At 40.6% G+C, this 24,708-nt stretch overlaps 1 protein-coding gene across 2 annotated transcripts; it reads right to left on the reverse strand.

Annotated features, from left to right (window-relative positions):
* Positions 1 to 5,110: 5,110 nt before the first annotated feature.
* On the reverse strand, positions 5,111 to 23,836 carry Chmp1 (charged multivesicular body protein 1). Of its 2 annotated transcripts, none has more exons than XM_076210509.1 (4): positions 23,670 to 23,836; positions 7,900 to 8,144; positions 7,165 to 7,385; positions 5,111 to 6,700 (listed from the first exon to the last, which is right to left on the reverse strand). In XM_076210509.1, exons 1-4 carry the CDS (start codon positions 23,689 to 23,691, stop codon positions 6,580 to 6,582), a joined length of 609 nt encoding a protein of 202 aa, XP_076066624.1. In that variant the 5' UTR covers positions 23,692 to 23,836; the 3' UTR covers positions 5,111 to 6,579. The 2 variants fall into 2 exon arrangements, with proteins under 2 accessions (XP_076066624.1, XP_076066623.1); XM_076210508.1 differs by lacking the exon at positions 23,670 to 23,836 and adding an exon at positions 22,708 to 22,759.
* Positions 23,837 to 24,708: the final 872 nt, after the last annotated feature.

Here is a 24,708-nt window from a genome sequence, read left to right on the forward strand (position 1 = left end):
CCATCTCCAATCCCTTGCCCACTACCCTTGCATTTACCTCTCGCACCACCCCATCCATGTATAAGTTGAACAGCCAGGGCGACATAACGCATCCTTGATGAAGTCCCACCTTTACCTCGAACCACTCACTCTCTCCATTTCCAATCCTGACACAAGCTCTACTACTCTCATAAAAACTCTTGACAGCTCCCAGAAGCTTTCCTCCTATCCCGTATATCTGCATAACCTCCCACAGTGCCTTTCTGTCTACCCTATCATAATCCTTTTCCAGATCCATAAAAGCCCAAAAAACATCCTTCCCCTTTCCTATAGCTTTCTCACATCTGTCTTACCACAAAGATCTGATCTACACAACCTCTACCTGACCTAATCCATACTGTTCCTCACCAATTACTCCTTCTGTTCCTCTCCTAATCCTCTCAATCAAGATCCTCCCATAAGCCTTCCCAACTACACTTTACAAGCTAATCCCTCTGAAACTACTACATTCACACTTGTCCCCTTTTCCCTTGTAAAGAGGAACTATACAGGCACTCCTCCAGTCCTCCGGCACTCTACCCTCTCTCCAGCAAACATTAAATAACCTCACCAACCAGTCCACCATCACTGTACCTCCCTTTTTCAGACATTTTGCATGGCATCCATCCAGACCAGGTGCCTTACCTGCTTTCATCACCTTAACAACTGCCTTCACTTCATCCTTCCTTATTTCTCCTCCATTCTCCTCACTCATCACTCTCATTTTCTTTGCATTTCCCACTGCAGCTATCTTTCCCTCCCTATCCTTCTTCACATTTAGCAACTCCCTAAAATATTCTGCCCATCTTCCCCTTACTGCCTTCTCTTCCATTATCATCTCTCCATCTGCACCTTTTACCTTTTCTTCTCTACTTGATTCGCCTCCTCTTCCTCTCTTAATTTCTTTCCAAAACATCTTTCTATTACTTTCAAAATTTTCTGTCATACTCTTACCCCATTTCACATCTGCTCTCCTCTTTACCTCCTTTACCTTTTGCTTTACTTCTCTTTTCTTTGTACCTCTCATATGACTCCCTCGTCCTATTTTGTAACCAATCTGTGAAAGCTTGCTTCTTCTCTTCTACAACCTTCTTTGTTTCCTCATCCCACCATTCACTACCCTTTCTTCTATTTCGCCCTGTCCTTCTTATTCCACACACCATCCTTGCACACTTTATGACTTCCTCCTTGAACCATTCCCATTCCTCCTCCACACCCAGCTCTACTCTATACTTTACTCCCTCCCACTCCTCCTTCAGCTTCTTTCCGTACTCCTTCTCTTTTTCCTTTTCATTCAAAGAGTTCACTCTAAGAACCTCCCTACCTTTTGTCCCTTTCCTCTTTCTCCATCTATCCTCCACTCTCAACTTACCTTCCACCAAAAAATGATCTGATATTCTCCCCACCCTCTCCCCTTAGCACATGGACATCCTTAACTCTTCCTATCATAATCCTATTTACCACTACATAATCCATTAGCGCTCTATCTACCACCCTTCCCTCCACCACCCTCTCCCATGTGTACTTATGCTTGACTTTCTTCCGAAACACTGTATTTGCTATCATCAACTCTCTTTCTAGACACATTTCCACCATCAACTCTCCACTACGATTCTTTCCTGGAACTCCACATTTCCCAACCACTCCATCGATTGGACCATTTCCTACCCTAGCATTAAGGTCTCCCAGTACTATTACATTGACATTTCTTCCTAAATCCTCTATGCACTCATTTAAATCTATCCAATAGGCCTCCCTTTCTTCTACACTCTTCTCACTGTCAGGCCCATATGCACTTACAAAGACCCACATCTCCTTTCCCAGTTTCATCTTCATCCATATTATCCTTGAGGAAACCTCCTTCCACTCCACTACCTGTTTACCTATCTCTTCACTTACTAGAATAGCCACCCCTTCCCTCCCTCGCCCTCTCTTCACTCCTGATAACCTCACACTTACACCCCCAAACTTACACTCACCCTTCTCTTTCAACTTAGTCTCACTCAAAGCCAACACATCCATCTTTCTTTTCACAAACATACTACCTATCTCTTCCCTTTTACTCTCATCCGTACCACATCCACCCACATTAAAAGACCCAAACTTTAGGGTGCTGGTCCGAGAACTTCCAGACCCTCTTATGCCTTCTCTTTTTTGTTTAGGAATGTCCCCTGTGGGGCTACAAGGAGAAGGATGCCTAGTCCCAATCCCCTTCCCTTTCTTCTCGCCTCTTACGATCCAAGTGGGAATACTTGGTGGCAGTATTCGTTTCCCCCACCACAGAAAAAGAATACTCAGAGAAATGGTACAGGACAGCAACAAGGGGTTGGGGGACAGCATAACGGAGGGACAGTCGTAGTATAAAAGTGTCATCATTTCTCTATGAACAGAGTTTTCCTCTATCATAGACAAAATGATGTGTGGCTCTGGTCCGTAGGGGCGCCCCATATAGACCCTAAAGTATCAACTGCATGCTACTTTGCCACAATAACAAGCAGCCAATACCCCAGACGGGGTAAAGTAGCTAATGAAATTTAATGTAAGGTTATGCACATAGGTAGAAACAACAATAAGTATGGTTACAAGTTATTTGGAGATTCGTTAATAAAATTGGATAGTTAAAAGTTTCTCAGTGTAGTTATCGGTGATGATCTCAAAATATCTGAGCAGTATATTTCTGCCTTAGAGAAGGCAAATAAGATTCTGGGAACTGATTGCACAATCTTTTCATTTCAAAAGTCCATCTTTCATTAACAAGCTATATAAATTGTTAGTTTGTCCACATTTGGACATTGACAGATTGGAAAAAGTACAACAGTGAGCCACAAAACTGATTCCAAGTATCAGAAACAAATCATACAAAAACTGACTATAACATATTTTCCCTAAAAAGCATAGATTTAGGGGTGATTTGATATAGGTTTTTAAGATTTTAAAAGGACCCGACATCAAAAGTGACGAAATTTTCACATTAAATGCAAATCAAAGAAGAAATAATGGTCTCAAGCTGTCCGGAAGTAAATTCAATTTGGAAGCGGTTAGAAACAGCTTCACCAACTGTGTAGTAAATGAATGGAATACGAGTAAACTTCCTGCAGAGGCAGTGCAATGTAGTACAGTTTAAAGTTTAAGATTCATTTAGATAATCACCTAAGCAATATACTGTAATGCCTGCCATTTATCTTATTTTATTCTATTTATCATTACTTATCTGTTTATTTTTATTTATTAATTTTTTATTCCACCAATATATATAAAAAATGAGGAACAGACATTTGGGAATGGATGCTAAGAGGAGACTGTATGAAGGAGTGATTGTGCCAACAGCACTGTATGGGGCAGAAACATGGAACATAAGAGAGGAAGAGAGAAGGAGTTTGAATGTGTTTGAGATGAGGTGTCTGAGAAGTATGATGGGGGTTACTAGGCTAGAGTGAGAAATGAGGTGGTGAGGAGGAAAACGGGTGGAAAGGGAGTTGGGAGATAGGGTTGATGAGAGAGTATTATGATGGTTTGGACACATGGAAAGAATGAGTGAAGAAAGACTAGTAAAAGAGGTATGGAAGGCAGATGTGGAGGGAGTGAACATGAAGGGATGTCCTAGGATGAGGTGGATGGATGGGGTGAAGGGGGCTTTGGGGAAGAGGGGAATGTCTATTGAGGAAGGACAGGAGAGGACAGAAGACGGGTGAATGGAGATTGGTTGTATATGGATGATGTTGTGATGCATGAGGTGGAATGGGCGGGGGGATAGGGGGTGAGGTAGTATGTGTGAGCAAAATTTAACGCAGCCCGAAAGGATTTCTCCCTGTCTTCTCCTTTTATGCATGAGGGGACGGAGAGGGGGGGTCGCCAATTTAATGAAGCGGCCTTGCTGTGGATGTGCTGTCTTGCGACACTGCTTCTGACCCAGGGCAGTGGACAAGGTGCAAGGATGACCCGTCATCCAGGTGCTAAGATAAGAGGGAGGGTGGAGGGGTGTGGAGTGTATTCAGGGATGGAATGGGTGGGAATGATTTTATGCCTTTTCCTTTTTGGCTACCCGCCTTGTAAGGGGGAAAAAGCCTTGGCATATGTATGTATGTATTTTTTATTAATTATTGTCTGTTGAGGAAGTAAGAAGACAAAAGATAGGGGTGAATGGAGAATGGTTGTGTATGGATGATGCTGTAATGCATGAGGGGGAGTGGGTGGGTGATGAGGGAGTGAGAGAGTATGTGTTAACGGTATTTTGACACAGCTGGAAGGGATTTCTCCCCGTCATCTCTTTCTGCATTAGGGGATGGAGAGGGGAGGTCACCGATTAAATGAAGTGACCTTGGTGTGGATGGGCTGTGTCTTGCTACATTACTTCTGACCCAGGGCAGTAGGCAAGATGCAGAGATGACCCCTCATCCAGGAGGAGCCAAGAAAAGAGGGAGGGAGGGATGGTGAATGGGAGGGGAGCTTGTGGGGATGAAATGGGTGAGAGTGGATTTATGCCTTTGACTACCTCCCTTGTAAGGGGGTAAAAGTCCTTGGTATATGTGTACAAAAAGAAGACAAGGTAGCTCTTGAAATCCTGACAACACAGTACCACAAGATAAGATGTCTTGTTTCCATAAAATTTAAGACCCTCTTTTGCTATCTGAAATCTTAATTATGTATGGCTACCAGCTACTGTTAGAACTAGTATATAATGCAGTGCAGATGAGCTTCATGTTATTGAGGTGACCTATAAGGCATATACAGGTATGTGTAAAAAAATCACAGTAATACCATGTATCACTCAAGGTAAGACACGAAAGTTTCAAAAAGGAACACAACAATGATAATGATGATGATGGTATGGTTCAAAGTCACAAACTCCACCCTATTGGAAGGCTAGGACAGTGCCCCTCACAGAGGACTTTGTAGTATAGAATTTAATGAACCATGCCCTTGGTTCAATTTCGTCAGTGGCAGGATCCGAATAGTCGTCCCCTCAACCTTCGCTGCAAGTAACGACGTCCTAACCCACTCAGCCAGTGATAAGTGTTGTTTACTATAAACTGCATTCTTCTTGTTGACACGATAACTGTACATTCTTGGGGTTTTGCTCATCTAGAAACACTTTTATAAATGAAACTTTATTATCAATTATATGTACAAATATATACTAAGTAGTTTAAACATATTCAGTGAAAACTCAGGCATAAAAAATTTGAACATTGCAAGCTGTCAGCTAACTCTGCCTACTCTTGTTGCAAATAGTTGTTAGACCTTGATTCAACATGCTATAGAAACCCCATACCAAAATTCATATGGCATATGCATCTAACATCAATTAGATGGCAGTTTCATTGGAAGTTACTGAATATCAAAAGCAAACCAAACTTGATTGCAACTTGAAATGCTTAACATACAATCATGACAATGATCAATACACCAACCTTGCTGCAGAAGTCTGGGAATAAACTGCGAGATATAACTCTTAAGCCAGATCTTTACTTTATATCTAGAATTGGGCAGTTGCTGACCTCTTATTTTGGCCATCACTGCAATTTTTAATACATCTCTTTAGTACATCTTCAGTTTTGTCTCACTCCTTCTAGAATGCTTAGTAATTAATCTCTTATTCTGACAGTCACCAAGCTCCTCTGTGACACAACTTTATCATCGAAGGCATTAAAGAAAATAATGCCCTCTTAGATAATTGCAAATCTTGAAAAAAAGCTTTAAAGTTAACTTTACATTATAAATCTGCATTAACAATAGAAAAAAAAAATCTGCCATTTCCCTGATGAATGAGTCCTTAAAATCAGCAAACCATAGAGTTCCTCTGCTAGTAAATAAAACCTAAAGCTAATAATGAGAAAGGACACTTGTCAACTTATCTACATCTACTTAATATACCAATTTATATATTCATTTATATTTATATATATATATATCTATATATATTCATTTCCATTCCTTTAACCAATTTTTGGATGATTAAAAAAAGTAACACTGATATTTACCAACTTAAAAAAAAAAAAAAAAAAAAAAAAAAAAAAAAATATTAATGAATTACGACTTCTTGGTGGATCAGTGAATTGGTTACAGCTGTGATGTCAACAAACAAACTAAAGGTATTAATATGAGTGCATGGCCATTTCAGTTTTTGTCATGCTGAGTAAATACATAAAACTCGTATCATGCAAGTGATGTCGATTCCTGTTTTGAGAATTACTAATCTAGGATAAATAGTAGAAAGTTCCAACACATAATAAATATGTGATGAAAAAAGTGACAGTACAAGAAGGATGATCCATTTATGTTCTTTCTGTAAATTGAGTTCTGGAAGCTGTACATAGTTAACAATTATATATAACCCATATTCATAGCTAGTGACCAAATGTTCTAAACATCACCATGATTAATGGCCATGCACTCACACATTTTCCAATTTTATTTTGACTAAGATAAAAATTTTAAGATCCTTTAATTGCCTTGTGCCTAATTAGGCCACACATTCCTGGACTTGCAGCTGTGGATTTGGTGGATGGCCTAAACACACAAATTTGGTACTCCATACATTGATTTTACGTCAAACTGTCACTACATATTCCTGAGCTTTGCAAGACGCTGTGTCAGCTCATCTTGGTCCTGGCTTGCTTGAGTAGCTCCAACGCCAACTGTTGAAGTCTGGCCCTGTGGCAATTCCATATTCAGCTCCAGTCTGTAACCATAATAATGTAAGTAATAAAAAATATCTATATCATATTTTAATCAATATGTCTGTTGGCCCACATCTCTTTTGTAGGAGAGGCTCTCAAGTAATGGCAACAGCCATAGGACTGGCCCATAAGTTACCCAAGGAAGAAATATTGTGTTGTCTTATATATAGACTAAATGTTCTACCTACATGAAGAGCAGCCGAACTTGAAACTATGAAGTACATTTAATACACCTCTTTCACTGGTGACATAATCATAAGCATGCATATTTTGCATCTACCTACCCACAGGTTCAAGCTCTATGCTTTTCTCCGATTCTCAGCAGTGAGTATTAAGTGCCTCAACAGTCCAAGTACACAGGACAAAGCTTAAAGCTTTGGCCATAGCTATGTGCCTCCTGGCTCACCATCACCACCTTTCATTTCAGACAGTGAATTAATTACCCTAAGACTACATGTTAACTCACCCTGCCTCATCTGCAACCTGCGACATCAATACGTTGACCTGGTCATGAGGTATAGCCGTTGCTGTGGTCTGGGTCATAGTGCTATCCATGTAAGAGCTCTGTACATCCAGGTCCTCAAACTGCTTTTCAAACTTGTCCATGAGACCAGATATCTTCTCCAGATTCATACTCTTCATAGCAGCATCAAGATTCTTTGTCACTGCTGCCATACTTTGAGTCACCTGGTGGGGTGTTCAACAAGTATAATTACAGAAACAAGAACATTGTCCAACATAATGATTGTTGCCAAAAGTTTCAATGACTGGAAACCTTCAGCCCCTCAGCTTGTAATGGTCCTCAGGCCCTCCCATAGATCTCTCTATAAAGAAATGGTCATTTATCTATGTTGTATCAGTGTAGGGCATTTCTGTCACTAACTTATAATAGTAGGAGGGGAGCAGTCACTAGGTGCCATTTTTATTTATAAGGAAAAGTTATGGAGAATATAAGTCAACAGAGATTTTTGGTACAGTCTGGAGACCGAGTGTTAACACTCTTGGAAAGTGGTGAGATTATTCACAGGTACTGAAGTACAATGGCAAGGAGATCATTATCTCTGACATCCGTCTTACAGGACCAATACTTGCAAGTACCCGTTACTGGTCCCTCCCAAACAGCTCAAGTACAAATGCAATAAAAACCTTCAGTTCATAATTTTTTTAATTCACTAACATCTATTAAAAGTTATACACATACCTTTCTCTGTGTGACAGCAGTTTGTACTCTCGATGCAACACCGTCAACACGGGCTGACATGCGAAGGAAATTGAGAGCCTGATTCTTCTGTCTGATGGCATTTTCAGCGTGAATTCTGGCTCCCTCTGTGTTGCCTTTTTGTATTGCCTTTTTCAACTTTAACTTCTCTCCTTTCTCCTCCTTTTCACTTTTCTTGGACTGCCTCTCAAGATCCTTGGCAGCAAATTTGAGATTAAAGAGATGCTCTGAAATCAAACAAGAAGGTAGAATAAATCTTAGGCACTAGAATTACTTGTAATAGAAAACAGGGTGTTCAGTCTGCTGGTTTGTAGGCAGGTATTTCTGTAATAAATTTTGCACCCTGTTAATTTTGTTTTTGGTTGTAGTTTTGTGACTAATAAACTTTTGGAAAAATCTTTCATCTCAATTTTTTTCCCTGTTGAAATTCTTCTGCAAGTCTCAAACCAATAAAGACAACCCTACACATTGAGTAGGCCCAGTCTGAGAGCTGGGCCTACACAAGGGTCCTTCCAGGGCCTCCAAGAGAAATTTGCAAGTCAGAACAAGACCCCTTTGGAGTCTGCGGATTTGATGTCTAGTATATCTACATCTATACAACTAGTCCTACAATAATCAACAATAAATACAAATAAAAAGTGTGGTGTGATATGTCTAGTGATGCTTGTGAATGTAAGTGTATGTTGGGCTGGGAGTAGTAGAAAGTGCTTGGTTTCGAGGGGGAATGGATGTTACATGGTTGTTGTCGTTCCCTAGACTGTCTGTCCGAGCAGTCCTGTCTCCCCAAGGAATGCCACAGCCGAAACTGGGTTTTTCCACAAATTCTTTATAGAGTGTATGTTGTGTTGTTTGCGTGCATGATTGTGTATAATGCAGTCTTCCATTATGTGTTGTATGGTATGGGGTGAAGTGTTACATCCTGGGCAGCTGTTCACAATGCATCCAGCCTCTTCTGGTAGCTTAGAAGTGCTGGGTGGTGGCCGCACCGCAGTCTGGCCAGGTGGACTCTGTCCTTTCGTGGGAGAGAGGATTCAGAAGGGTGGATATCAGGGGGTCTGGCATGCAGCAGTATGTTGTCTTTCAGTGTGTTAACCCCTTCCATACGGTGCCGCACACGTAGGCGTCATGGACTTAGATCTTGGTGGCAGCAGCCAATGCCAGCTGTACGACGTGTCGTAACAATACTCGCATCATAAAATATAGTCACCACTTATATCGATCGTTCTCTCTTCACCCGTGAATTTTGATAACCATAGAAAATGCGATTACAAAAGAATTAGAAAGAATGTCATTATGGAGGGGCGACTACAATAAATATAATCAAGACGCCGATATGGCAGCCTCGCGAATACACTCGCTCCCCATGACGCCAACGTGTGCGGCACCGTATGGAAGGGGTTAATGGAGCGGTGAGTGATATGATTATGAATATGTTTCCGGAGGCTGGTATTTGGTAGTTGTGGAGGAAGAGAAGAGAGTATCTGTGTGTTATACAGGTCTTTGGGTGTTGTTTTAATGTTTCTTGGTGTGTGTGGATGTTCTGCTATGTAGTGTAGTGGGTGTGATGTGTTTGTGGTGGCTGCGGCAAGTGTTTGTCTGCCTCTCATGTCGAGGTGGTCCTTGACTTTGAGGACTTTTGTTTCATGGTGTAAATGGTCTGTAGGTGTTGTATTTGTGCAGCCTGTAATTGTTTTTAAGGCTTTGTTTTGTATGATTTGAAGGGTGTTGTGGTGTGTCTCACTGAGATTAGGAGCCCATGCAGGACTTGCATAATTCATCACTGAGCGTATTCATTGTTTGTATATTGTTGTATTAGTTTCTTTGTTTTGTCCAAATGTTGTTCCAGCGATTGACTTAAGTGCATTAAGTCTAGGTGTGCATTTGTTTTTTATGTTTGTGATGTGTTGTTTGAAAGACATGGATGTATCTTATGTTACACCAAGAATTTTTGGTGTGTTTGTGTGTGGTATTAGAGTGTTGTTGATGTAGAGATGAGGTATGTATTTGTGTTCTTTTGTCCAGTTGGTAAGAAGTGTTGCTGTAGATTTGGTTGGAGCTATTTTGAGTCTGTTTGTGATGAACCATGTGTTGAGTGTATCAAGGTATGGCTGGATTATTTCTGCAGCTTTGTCTGTGTTACGATGTGTGCATGTGATTGTTATGTCGTCTGCATAGGAAGAGATTTGTATTTCTGAGGTGTCTGGTGTGGGTAAGTCATGCATGTATAGATTAAAGAGCGAAGGGGATAGAACAGAGGCCTGTGGTACTCCATTCTTAATGTTTCTGATGTGCGATGATTGGCCATTATATGACACGTAAGCATTCCTACCTGCCAGATAATTGGCCAGCCATCTTTTGGTGTTATTGTGCATGTCTGTGTTATATATTTTATTTGTTAGGTTGTGGCGGGGGATAGCATCAAAAGCTTTACTAATGTCTAATGTTATAAGAAGTGTTCTGTGGTGGGGGCTATCTGAATCTGAATTGATGCCATCTAAAATTCTTTGTGTGAGGTTTATCAGAAGTGTGTTTGTGGAGTGTAGTGGCCTAAAACCGTGTTGTGAGTCAGCAAGGGGAATATGTGGTGTGACAAGTTTAAGTATTAGGCGTTCAATGACTTTAGAGGGGGTGCAGAGAAGTGTGATTGGGCGGTGCGACGTTGGGATTGTTGGGTCTTTGTTCGGTTTTGGAATGGTGATTATTTTACCATGCTTCCAGATGTCGGGTATAGTATTGTGTGAATAGCTGTAGTTTGCAATGTTTGTGAGTGCGTGTATACCTTGTGGTCCAATGTGTTTTAGGTGGATGTTACTTATGTTATCAGGGTCACAGGCAGATGAGTGCTTGAGATTATGTATTATGTGTTTTGTCTGACTGTCTATGAAGGGTGTATAGTCTGTCTCTGTGGGAAAGTCTTTCTTACGTCGAATAGTGCGTCGGTCGTCAGGGTGAGAAGTGAGATGACTTGTCTGTGCAAAATTATTATGAGTGTGTTTGCTTGTTGTCTGTTTGAGGGTAGATTGTCTGTTGTTGTGATTATTGCTGCATGAGAGCATGTTGTTACTGTTGGATAGTGTAATGCTGTTGAGTGTTTTGTACAATTTGCTGGGGTTTGTTTTGTGATCAAGTGTATTGATAAAGTTTTGCCAATTTTGTGTTTTTTGTTCGTGTATTTTATTGGCAATCTGGAGCCGCAGCGTCTACATCATGGGACCACCCCCCAACCCCAAGAGTTTGGGGCCAAACAGCGGCAACCAGCCCTGGCCACCGGCTCTACGCAGGTGGCACCGATCCCCAAGAGAAGCTACGACTGCCTTGGGGAGTACTACCACATGGTTGTTGTGGGGCTCTTTATAGCTCTTGGGCCTTGGAACAAAGTACCAGGACCCCTTCCACCCCACCCTGCTCTCATGGTCCCTGGGTCCTGCTTCTGATTTTCTGTGTCATTTTGCAAAGAATCAGCCACAACACTATGCCATACTTGAGTGGCTTTCTCCTTACTTTTCCATACATGGTGCTTTCTCATGCAAAAATTGTAAGATATATGTACCTTAATGCAACATGAGAAACCAATCTAATCTAATTTGTTTTACATTTGAAAGATCTATGTTTTCTATGGAATGGTTACATTAGGTAAGGAGCTACTGGAAAATATAAATTTCATGCAGTGTTTGTGTGATTCTGAAATTTTACCTAAAAAAATCCACCTAACCTATTAAATTACAAAAGCACAAACACCACATATTCAGCAAAATTAAATATGGCACTGATGCATGGCCTATATACCACCAGAAGCATTGGCTGGCATATTTCTGTAGGTTTGGAAATAATGAACACCTATTTTGTGGCATATTTTTCAGCCAAAATAACTGCAAATTATTTCTAAGATTACCAAACATTCCCATTAGTGATTTGTTGATGAAATATGATTTTATGAATTTTGTTTGTTGGTCATTTGGTCTGGAAATGTTACCAATACTTTCATCATAATTTGGTTCTATTCTAGTATCACTCAACACATTTTTTACTTCTTTCTTTTTAGCATCTAAAAAGATCAGTATTTGTGAAGCTTCGTCTCACTATCTTGCATAGCAATTTGTTTGCATCTATATATTACAACAACTTTTCTTAGTAACATTTCTTGCAGATGGTGAAAAAATAATTCTCACAATCTTCCCACTACCCACCATTTTGTCTCACCCGTTTCCACATTTTGTATATTTTTTATATTTATACAACAACAACAACAACTTTTCTTAGTAATGTTCCTCCTACAAATTAATATAATGGGATGGTGAAATAACAATTCCCACAACCTTCCCACTACTGAAGCAGTGTCATGGTTGTGTAATGTGCATGATGTATGTCTGTCCCTGCATGTATTTTCAGGTTAGGTTAGGGTAGGTTAGGCTAGGTTAGAATAGGGAGAAAAACAGGTTTCACAAAAAATAGTGGGTAATGCTTTCAACACAAATGGCAATTCATTGTTGGCTAGCAGGATGGTTGTGGGAATTATTTCTTTTACCATCTCTTAATATTAATTCCTGAAAGAAAAATTACTTAAAGTTGTTGAAGTTGTCATAAAGATGCAAAGATACAAATTTTAAAAGATAATTTTTTTCTATGTAATGGGAAAGGGGGACAAGTGTGAATGTAGTAGTTTCAGAGGGATTAGCTTGTTGAGTGTAGTTGGGAGTAATTGGTGAGGAACAGTGTGGATTTAGGACAGGTAGAGGTTGTGTAGATCAGATTTTTGTGGTAAGACAGATGTGAGAAAGCTATAAGAAAGGGGAAGGATGTTTTTTGGGCCTTTATGGATCTGGAAAAGGCTTACGACAGGGTAGACAGAAAGGCACTGTGGGAGGTTATCCGGATATACGGGATAGGAGGAAAGCTTCTAGGAGCTGTCAAGAGTTTTTATGAGAGTAGTAGAGCTTGTGTCAGGATTGGAAATGGAGAGAGTGAGTGGTTTGAGGTAAAGGTGGGACTTCGTCAAGGATGCGTTATGTCACCCTGGCTGTTCAACTTATACATGGATGGGATTGTGCGAGAGGTAAATGCAAGGGTAGTGGGTCAGGGATTGGAGATGGTTAAAGAAAATGGAGAAAAGTGGGAGGTGAGCCAGCTGTTGTTTGCGGACAACACTGCGCTTGTGGCAGGATCGGAGGAGGGATTGAGGAAGTTGGTGACAGAGTTTGGGAGAGTGTGTGATAGAAGAAAGCTGAAGATAAATGTAGGTAAAAGTAAGGTGATGAGATGTACAAGGGGTGAAAGTGGCAGTAATCTGGAAGTGAGCATTAAGGGAGAGCAACTGGAGGAAGTGGATAGTTTTAGATACTTGGGTGCAAATGTGGCAGGAAAAGGTGGAGGTAGAATGTAGATTGAGAGAAGCGAGTAAATGTCTTGGTGGATTAAAAAGTGTAATGAGGAATAGAAATTTGGGAATGGATGCTAAGAGGAGACTGTATGAAGGAGTGATTGTGCCAACAGCACTGTATGGAGCAGAAACATGGAACATAAAAGAAGAAGAGAGAAGGAGTTTGAATGTGTTTGAGATGAGGTGTCTGAGAAGTATGATGGGGGTTACTAGGCTAGATAGAGTGAGAAATGAGGAGGTGAGGAGGAGAACAGGGGTGGAAAGGGAGTTGAGAGATAGGGTTGATAAAAGAGTACAGTATTAGGATGGTTTGGACACATGGAAAGAATGAGTGAAGAAAGACTAGTAAAGGAGGTATGGAAGGCAGATGTGGAGGGAGTGAACATGAGGGGACGTCCTAGGATGAGATGGATGGATGGGGTGAAGGGGGCTTTGGGGAAGAGGGGAATGTCTGTTGAGGAAGGATGGGAGAGGACAGAAGACAGGGGTGAATGGAGAATGGTTGTATATGGAAGATGTTGTGATGCATGAGGTGGAATGGACGGGGGGATGGGGGGTGAGGTAGTGTGTGTGAGCAAAATTTTGACGCAGCCCGAAGGGATTTCTCCCCGTCCTCTCCTTTATATGGGGGGACGGAGAGGGGGGGTCGCCGATTTAATTAAGCGGCCTTGCTGTGGATGTGCTCTGTCTTGCGACGCTGCTTCTGACCCAGGGCAGTGGACAGGGTGCAGGGATGACCCGTCATCTAGGAGGTGCTAAGATGGGAGGGAGGGTGGAGGGGTGTAGAGTGTTTTCAGGGATGGAATGGGTGGGAATGATTTTATGCCTTTTCCTTTTTGGCTACCTCCCTAGTAAGGGGGAAAAAGCCTTGGTATATGTATGTATGTAATGGGTATGTTAAATTAGGTTAAGTTAGGAGCTATCGGACAATGTCAGTTTCATGTTCAATATCTGTGTTTGCATGATTCTAGAATTTTAACCATAATCTGCCTAAAATATTTTTTTAGAAGTCCACACCTATGCAATATACATACATACATATACCAAGGGCTCTTTTCCCCCTTACACGGGGGGTGGCCAAAAAGAATCTCTCTTACCCCTCTCTTACGATCCGCCTGGTAGGATTATCTCCTGTCACCAAGTGGTCCTCGTTTCCCAATTTCTCTCCATCTTTCTCTATCTTGGTGGTGATGTTGTTCCGGCTCTGAACGAGGTTGAGCCATCCATCCAGTTCACCTTGGAGGAAGAAATCAACGATTCCCTTCCATTTTTGGATACCCTTATCATCAAACATGATAATTTTTTAAAATTTACAGTCTACAGGAAACCAACCAATAAGGACGATTTGACTCACTTCCTATCCCACCATGATCTCAGTATTAAAAAAGGTGTAGTCATAGGTTTCTACCTCAGAGCTCTCAGAATATGTAGCCCTGAATTCTTAGAGGACGAGTTTAGGCACATAAAGGAGGTTTTTCAGAAATTAAAATATCCAGAGAGCATCATCCACCAGTGTAAGAAAAAGGCACTCAAAATAATGGAAGGGTGGGAACCAACAAAAGATCCAGCTTGGAGGCTTATCCTTCCAGCCAGCAGCGTCACCGCCACCCTCACCCAGACACTTGGGCGTTGCAACATTCAGGTAGTGGGCCAGTCCAGCAGAACTATCAAAGAGCTCTCAAGAAGGAGTGACAGCCAGGACGAGATGTGGGGAAAAAACGCTGGTGTCTACCGCATACCCTGTGCTGGATGTGATAAAGTATACATCGGCGAGACCTCCCGTGACCTGAAGACCCGGATCCGGGAGCATCGCTACGATTCCCGGAACAACATCACCACCAATGCCTGTGTTATCCACCGGAACACCAACGACCACCTGATGGATTGGGATAACGCAGAACTTCTGTTTAGTGAGCCAGACAGGGTGAGAAGAAAATGCCTCGAAGCGGCCGCCATTCAAAGCTTCAAAACCATTGAGCAGAACAGAGGCATGTTTAACATCGCCCCTCCTATCATCCATCTGTTACCCGCATTAAATAAATGTATGAAATGTCCCCCTTAGTCCACTTCAACAAACTGTCCGAAATGTCCTCCTTTGTCTCCACCAAGTCCCACCCGTCCCCCTCCTCCCCCCTCCACCTACCACCCACCCTCCCTGATAACCTCTCCCAGTTATTCATAATCATATCACTCACCGCTCCATTAACACACTGAAAGACAACACACTGCTGCATGCCAGACCCCCTGATATCCACCCTTCTGAATCCTCTCTCCCACGAAAGGACAGAGTCCACTTGGCCAGACTGCGATGCGGTCACCACCCAGCACTTCTAAGCTACCAGAAGAGGCTGGACGACCGTGTTGTGAACAGCTGCCCAGGATGTAACACTTCACCCCATACCATACAACACATAATGGAAGACTGCATTATACACAATCATGCACGCAAACAACACAACATACACTCTATAAAGGATTTGTGGGAAAACCCAGTTTCGGCTGTGGCCTTCCTTGGGGAGACGGGACTGCTCGGACAGACAGTCTAGGGAACGACAACAACAACAACAACCTCTCCCAGTTCCTTCCCTGTTGGCTTATATGTGCTCAGAGTGTGTGTCATGTCTGTACTTGAAAAAGCTGTAACAAGCGAAACGTAGTACCAATAAAGGTTTCGATCTCACAAGGTGTTTATTCTCACAGTCTTGTCGGCTTTTGCCATTGCGATTCATGTTCTAGTATGTTCTTTACATTCAATTCTGCTCTTATGTCCATGTTTCTCAATCAGTCCAGTCTAGACACTCTTTTGATTTTCCTCAGAACTTTCATTTCTGCAGCAACGATTTTACTCTTCGTTTTGCTTGTCATTGTCCATGTTTCTGATCCATAAAGCAAAATTGGTCTTAATACTGTTGTATACATCAGCACCTTACATTTTCTAGGGACATTGCGGTCTCTGAACAACACCGAAAGCATACCAAAGTTCTTATTAAATTTATTAATTCTGTTATTCATTTTGATTTCCTGATTATTCTGTTCATTAACTTTCACCCCAAGATATTCAAATTCGCTTACTTGTTTCAACTGGGCCTCTCCTATTCTTATTTCTATGTTCCTCTCATTCCTCGTGATACTCATGACTTCCGTTTTATTAATGTTAATTTTCATACCATTATCATTCATAACTTTATTCCATCTTCCTGTCATCTCTTGTAGTTCCTCTTCGCTGCTGCATATCACGGCAACATCATCTGCATATGCCAGCGTTATCATGTTGTTGCCATGGTTTATTTCTTTCATACATCTGTCCATGAAAATTATGAACAGCAGTGGAGAAATCACTCCTCCTTGTCTTACCCCTGTCCTGACCTGGAACCATGGTGTATCCCCATCCCTTAGCTTCACTTTATTTTCACATCTCCTATATATACTCTTAATTGCCCTTTTCAGGTTTGCTGGAACATCGTATTCTTGATGCTCCAGTGCTCTCCAAGATTTCTTCCCTAGGTACCTTATCAAATGCTTTCTCCATATCTATGAAGATAGCAAACTTGTCGATGTTCCACTCCCTGTTCTTTTCCAAAACCTTTCAATGTAAAAATCATATCCACTGTGCTTCTTTGTGGTCTAAAAACCATGCTGCCATTCCCCAAATCTTTCCTCTACAGCCATTCTCAGTCTTCTCTCTATGACTCCCTCATATACTTTGCCCACATGCGATAGCAACGATATGCCTCTGTAATTATTGCAATTTGTGCAGTCATCTTTTTGAAAATTGGGCATACGATCGCTTTACTCCAGTTATCTGGTATTTCAGCATTTTTCCACGCGACATTCATAATTCTGGTCAACCAGTTCGCACCCAACTCACCCATTGCTTTAATGAATTCTATATGTATCTCATCCTCACCACATGCTTTTCCATTTTTCATTCTTTGGATGGCCGCCTGAACGTCTGCACTTTGAAAGATAAAGAAGAAGAGATTATTGCCATCATGAAAGATAGGAAAATAGATATTTTAGGAATGTGTGAAACAAGGAGAGAGGGAAATGGCAGAAAAACAATACATGACAACTATCAACTGATATGGAGCGGAATGCCAAATGAAAGAATGCATGGAGTGGCGATAATGATGACACCAAGGATTGCAGACTATGTTGAGGATGTTGTTTTTGTAAATGAAAGAATAATTAAAGTGACTGTGAAATTAAAAGACATTAGAATAACATTTGTACAAGTTTATGCTCCTCAGCAGGGAAGAACAGCAGAAGAAAAGGAAGAATTCTATGTGAAACTACAAGAAGTATATGATCAAAGAGGTAATGCAGAAAACATGGTAGTCATTGGAGATGTGAATGGTCATGTTGGAAGTGATCATGGAGGTGTGGAAAATATAATAGGAGCGCATGGAATAGGGAATCGAAATCGTGAGGGTGAAAGAGTAACTGACTTTTGTACTACAAGCCCACTGGCTGCGCCAGTTTCGGCTACGCCGGGGGTCTTGGCCTGCGGCGCCCCCTTTGTTATACCTCTAAACGGTTTAAAATGCACACTTTGTTCTACCTCTTGAATGTGTTTGAAATAAAAGAAGGTTTTATCATTTTAACTTTTATTTACATCAGAAACTTTAGTTTCGTCTATAATTTGTTTACTGCTTTGAGGCGAAGGAGATGAGACATCCTCGACGTCGCTCTTTTCTATTCCATTGTCAATTTTCTTCTTTTTTCGAGGCGGAGACGATGCAATATCTTCGTCGTCGCTTTGCCGCTTGACCGTTTCCTTGATTTCCTCCATTTTCTTAGTCATCTCTTCTTTTAAACCCATAATTAATTCTTCCATTTTTTTCGTGACAGGGTTTTCAGCTTCATTACTACTGTTACTTTCTTCTTCATTTGAAACGTTTTCTTCGAAGGCAAAATCAGGTAAGATCATCTTGACGGCGTCTTCTTCTGAAATGTTATAAGCATCCTTTGGTATTGGAACTACACCTAATTCGGGTTCTTCTTCAGCTATGGGGATAAGTTCTTCTGTTTCTTCGCCTGTTACTGCAGAAGCAGGAGGTGACGCTTGAATGTTCACTACGCTATCCGAGAAAAGTTCTTTATATACACAGTTCGTGGTAGGTCTTAACCGGTATTCTTTATTTACTTAATGCCAGCCAGTATACACGAACAAAAAATTCCAAGACGTTACTCTTGAACAGGCGACATAGAATTGACCATGAGCGAAACACTGAACTGTATCCAAGAGTATTCCACACCGTTCGAACGTTTGCCCTTGTGACTTGTTTATTGTCATCGCGTAACTTAATTTGACTGGAAATTGTTTTCTTTTGAAGCTAACTGGAGTGTCTTGAGCTTCTAACGTTATTTTAGAGATCATAACCTGTTCACCGCGATAACTACCCCCTAAAATTTTACCAACTATAATATTCTTCTTCAGATTAGTAACTAAAAGCCTCGTTCCGTTGCACAGTTTCGGAGGGCAAATGTTTCTAACAACCATCACTACACTTCCAATTTTCACTTGAAGTCGATGAGGAGGCAGAGAAGGACTTATCATGGCATTAAATACCGAAGTTTGAATATCGGTCCCTTCTTCCACTGCTCTATCAGTACTGTAATAAATTACTTCTTTTTCCTTTGATTTGTCATAGATCATGAGATTCACACTGTCAACATCGTCGTTTGTCGGTGATATTATAGCTCGTTGTTCAAAATATGAAACGTTGAGATGGTTGTCTTCCAAGTCCCCGTAGATACTATTTATCAATTCTTCACGTCATTTTGTGATCCGATTTCTAACAATTTTTGTGCAAATTTAATGTTGTTTGTATCATTTTTCTTGATGCGTACGTTCTCGGTTAATTCCAGTTTTGTTATATCGCCCCACATGTAACTCGATTTGATACAGTATTCGAGTTCATCGTTCTTACCGCCACCACGTATAACGGGTAAAATTTGTCGGAAATCTCCAGCACAAACAAAAACTTTTCCTCCCATAAACTTATAATTTTCAAGAATATCCCTCAACGTTATATCGAGTGCGGTCAACGTATTCTTGTTTGTCATTACGACTTCGTCCCACACAATTAAAGACGCCATCTCTAACAACTTTGCAAGTTCACTTCTCTTCTTGATTGTGCATACATACATACATACATACATACATGCATACATACATGCATACATACATATATCTATGTTCTAAAAAAGAAATTGTTGTCGAAATGGTCGGACTGGCAGTTCCGCCGAAAAGAGGACATCGCCGGGTTTAGTTGTCATAGTAATATGGCTGCGTAACGTCTTCTAGGAATAAACGCTGGCCTCTGTTTGGCCAAGAGAGTGGTAACGTCAAGGAAACGGAGACGACTGATTGGCGAAGAGCGGTGACGTCTCGACAATGGAGACGACTGATTGGCTAAGAGCGAGACGTTCGTAAGCCCCCGAGGAAGCCTCTGGAAACACCCGGGGAGGACTTTGGGAGACCCTGGATAGTCACTCGGGTACCTCTGAGAATCCCTGTAGGGATTCTCTGTGAAACCCTAAAGGAACTCCTGAGAAGCCCATTAAGAACCCCCTGGAACATCAAGGGGAGCACATGTGGAGCCCTTGAGGTGCACTCTGGAAACTCCTGGGGAGTCCCTGTGGAACCCCTTGGAATCTCTCAGGGGAGCCCCTGGTACTAATAAAAGAATTCCTGTAATCGGACCGGAAACCGGAAATCCCTCAAGGGGACACGTCCCCTCCGGCCCCGGTTGTGTGAGTCGTCCCTTGATATCACGTCGGGCCCTGCCAAAAAAATCGAATAGACCTTTACTCTCGGACAGGGGTCAGCATGTCCGCATTTTGCCGGGTTCTGACGGATTGGGAAAACCGATCGGGCCACAGATTTTTAGTAATACTGATGAATAATCTGTCAATTATGAACACTTTCTATAAACATAGACCAAGTCACCAATGGACTTGGTATCGATGGAACGACAACCTACAAAGCTATAATGACAAATCCCAAATTGACCTAATCATTACAAATAATAAAAAGATCTTTCGTGATGTTAAAGCTATACCATCAGTGTCACTAGACTCAGATCACAGGCCAAAAAGAATAAGGCATAGAAACCCCTCCCACCCATTCCATCCCCTCCACCCTCCCTCTCATCTTGGCATCTCCTGGATGATGGGTCATCCCTGCATCCTATCCACTGCCCTGGGTCAGAAGCAGTGTTGCAAGACCCAGCACATCCGCAGCAAGGCCACTTCATTAATTTGGCAACCCCCCCTCTCCGTCCCCTCATGCAGAAATGGAGAAGGCAGGGAGAAATCCCTTTGGGCTGCGTCAAATTATTTCTCATACAACTTCCTCACCCCCTATCCCCAACCCACTCCCACTCATGCATCACAGCATCATCCATACACAACCCTTCTCCATTCATCCCCATCTTCTATCCTCTCCCGTCCTTCCTCAACAGACATTCCTCTCTTTTGTAATGCCCCTTTTACCCCATCCATCCATCTCATCCTAGGACACCTCCTCATATTCACTCCTTCCACCTCTGCCTCCCACACCTCTTTTACTAATCTTTCTTCACTCATTCTTTCCATGTGTCCAAACCATCCTAATACTCTTTCATCAACCCTATCTCCCAACTCCCTTTCCACCCCTGTTCTCCTCCTCACCTCCTCATTTCTCAATCTATCTAGCCTTGTGACCCCTATCATAATTCAGACATTTCATCTCAAACACATTCAAACTCCTTCTTTCTTCTTCTCTTATGTTCCATGTTTCTACCCTGTACAGTGCTGTCGGCACAATCACTCCCTCATATAACCTCCTCTTAGCATCCATTCCCAGATGTCTATTTCTCATTACACTTTTAAATCCACTAAGGCATTAACTCGCAATATAGGAATAGAAAATTAAATATAAAATTTGTAAATATCAATGTAATATATGCTTTTCTTGGTAGAAATCAACAACAGAAAACATTGCTAAAAATGATACATAAATGAATGGAATCAAGGTGATTTCTTGAAATGCTATCTTGTTTTGACAGATTTGGAGGTCGATGACAATGACCCTGATGACCTCTAGAATCATAAGTACATTACTAAATGCAGGTTAGGTAAGAATAGACAAATTCATCACACTTTAATTTCTTCGACCTATGCATCTACCAACACAAGGATGGAATCTCAAGCAGTCGCAATGGCAATGTTCGTTTGAATATCACTTTTGGCAACTTTTTCTGTTATTGATTTCTGCCTAGAAATATGTATATTATGTTTACGTATTATAATTTATCCTAAAATGGAAAATTCTGTTCAACATCTTTTTTCAGTTACATATTCTGGAAACTGATAATTCTTATTTCTAGCAAATGACGCTGAATCCTACTGCTGATCTATTTTCATCTATTCATTTCTGTACCATTTAACTAAATGATACCAGTATAGTAAGTGGCCTACGAAATTTTTCTTTGTATGTGGCCGACCTTTCCAATTAGGTTAGGTTAGGTTAGGTTAGGTTAGGTTAGGTACCTAACCTAACCTTGTTTAAAAATTTTCCTGAGGTAGGACACATTCAAATAGTGTAGGCCACATACTATACCAGTTTCAAAGATGTAGGCCACATACTATACCAGTTTCAAAGATGTAGGCCACATACTATACTGGCACCACCTAAACTTTCCCAACACTTATTTCCTTTACCAGTAAAATTCCAGAAAAATGCAAGCACTAATATTTAACTTATCCTACTTTCAAAATTAAGTCACATTGCTATCATTTATCAGCGGCAATATCATATATAATTTTTCTGTAAATTTTTAGAAGAGCACACCTAAGTGATAGAGCAATAGAAATTTAAATAATTTTGTAAATTATAATACATCAACATAATATACATTATTCTTGGCTGAAATAAAAAACTGAAAAAGTTGCTAAAAGCTATATATAAACAAACATAGGCACTTTGACTGCTTGAAATGCCATCTTTGTTTTGGTAGATGCAGAGGTTGAAGAAATCAAAGTATGATAAATGTGTCTATTCTAACATAACCTACCTACCTAACCTAGCTATCGGATCACGTGAAGAATTGTAATCCCAGACGTCGACAGGGTGACAATTCTTCATGTGGGCTATCCTTGGGTGACAATTCTTCATGTGGTCCATCCTGGGTTTACGATTCTTCGTTTGTATAGTAGTTGATGACAATAATCATAACCTTCATTCAACCTAACCTAATCTTTATTCCACTGTTGATATTCGGTGCATGGGGTGACAGTTCTCCAAATGGGACCTCATGGGGTGGCAATTCTTCATGTGGCATTCTGGGGTGACAATTCTTTATGTGACCATAGTTATCTAATCTAACCTACCTACCTAATATAACCTGCATTAAGTAATGGGGTACCTGTAATTCTAGAGGTCATCAAGGTGTTTGTTGTCATCCTTGACCTCCAAATCTATCAAAACAAAGATGATTCCTATGAGTCAATGCGACTTTGCTTGTGCATAGCTTTTAGCAACATTTTCTGTTACTGATTTCTGCCAAGAAAAATATTTATTACATTGATGTATTATAATTTACAAAATTAATATTTAATTTTCTAATGCTATATTGCATAGGTGTGCACTTCTTAAAAAAAAAAAAAATCAAATGCAAAAAAGAAAAATTTAAAATTTTTATTTGGGTTACTGCAATAGAGCAAAATTCTAGAATCATGCAAACATGGACCTCTAACATAAAATTTGCATTGTCCAATAGTACCTAAGTTAACTAATAATTCCATAGAAAAAATATATTTCAATGCAAAATAGAAATAAATGAAAAATGTTTTCCTGATACTGGAACAGAATCCTTTTACCAAATGATTTGCTCAAATATAAACATACTACCCTTTCCTTGCTGGAGAAGGCTAAGAATAAGATTAAGAAGCCATTGGTAAGTCTAAGTGTCCTATTTGCTTGATCTAGTCTTTCCATTAGTTCTAAGTTGATAAAAACTTAAATCCCCAAGAAATATCGTTATCTTATCATCTCATTCTAATCAGTTGATTTGGCTGGGTGACGTGAAATTAACTAGGACATTTCTTTAACAGCTAGTTACTAGTATTGCAATGAACTTTAAAACATTCCTGTAATCTTTGACGAACAAATCGTGATACAACAGTTATATATAAAATTATGTCAAATATATGAATAACAATCACGACAGATAAACATAACTGAACAATGTGACGGAATTCTTAATGCAATTACATGAAAAGTTCTTGCAATTACCAAAATTTCTTGAGATTTTTACCCTTCCCTTGACAACATTACAGGAAATGAAGTTTCAGTGTAATACTGTGGATGCAAATTAACAATACTTACTTTCCATGTTAGCGATAGACATGGTTGATGATTGATAACGAGTTTGCAAGTATGTAAATAATATTGATGCTTACACTACCACTGTAAAGACAGTACAACCTTGTACGAACAACTCGTGATTCAGCACTGCTTGTTTACAACCGTGACGTCATAGCCCTTTACATTGCGCTCCGTGCATTCCTTTGTCATCGCAATCAAATAGGTCAGTATGAAATATTCACAACAATCTCGGTAGGGGGAACTCACGATAAAAATATTATATTTAACTTCCATATCTAACAACACACATTCCGCCAATGACATTTGATATTTAGAAAGGAAGGAATTCTAATTGTATTCAACATTTTATTTTCTAGGACAGACGATTTTTTTTATGCAAACTCTGTAGACTGCATTCATTCCGTATACCATCTAAATACAAATAGCCTTTTCCTCCTTGCAAGGTGTGCACCATCTCTCAATCATTTCCCTTTTGTCTTATCTTCTTGATAAAAGGGAAATGATTAACGGGTGGAAGTGGGATGGGCAGGAGTGGGTGGATGCCTTTAGACTTGGTTAGAGTAGATTTATTTACTTGATACTTTATGTGACGATTCGATGCTGAGCTCCGTCTTGCATGACGCTCTGCTCAGCTGAAAACGATTATACTAGCAACCAAAATCCGTCCTCATTGACATGCTGTCCGTGTCATAGCACTCAGTGAACAAATATGCCTTTAGTTCCTTCTTGAAGGTTATGTAGTTCTTGGATATCCTTACGCGTTCGGGTAATTTATTATATAACCTTGGAGCACTATTCACAAAGGCTTTACGATCCATTTCGGTGTTGAATCTTGGCTCATTTAGCCTGTCTAATTGACCATTATGCCTTAACGTCAAATCGGAAGCTGTACTGAAGTCACTAAGCAATTCTTTGAAGTAGACTGGTTTTCCAAATTTAATCACTTGATATACTAGCGTGCATATTTTATAAATGATCCTCGCCTTAATAGGCAACCAGTGTAAGCTTATCAGTATGGGAGTTATTCTCTCACGTCTCT

Source organism: Oratosquilla oratoria, chromosome 27 (genome assembly GCF_046742065.1).
Source record: "Oratosquilla oratoria isolate Oo_2021 chromosome 27, ASM4674206v1, whole genome shotgun sequence".
NCBI classification, from domain to species: domain Eukaryota; kingdom Metazoa; phylum Arthropoda; class Malacostraca; order Stomatopoda; family Squillidae; genus Oratosquilla; species Oratosquilla oratoria.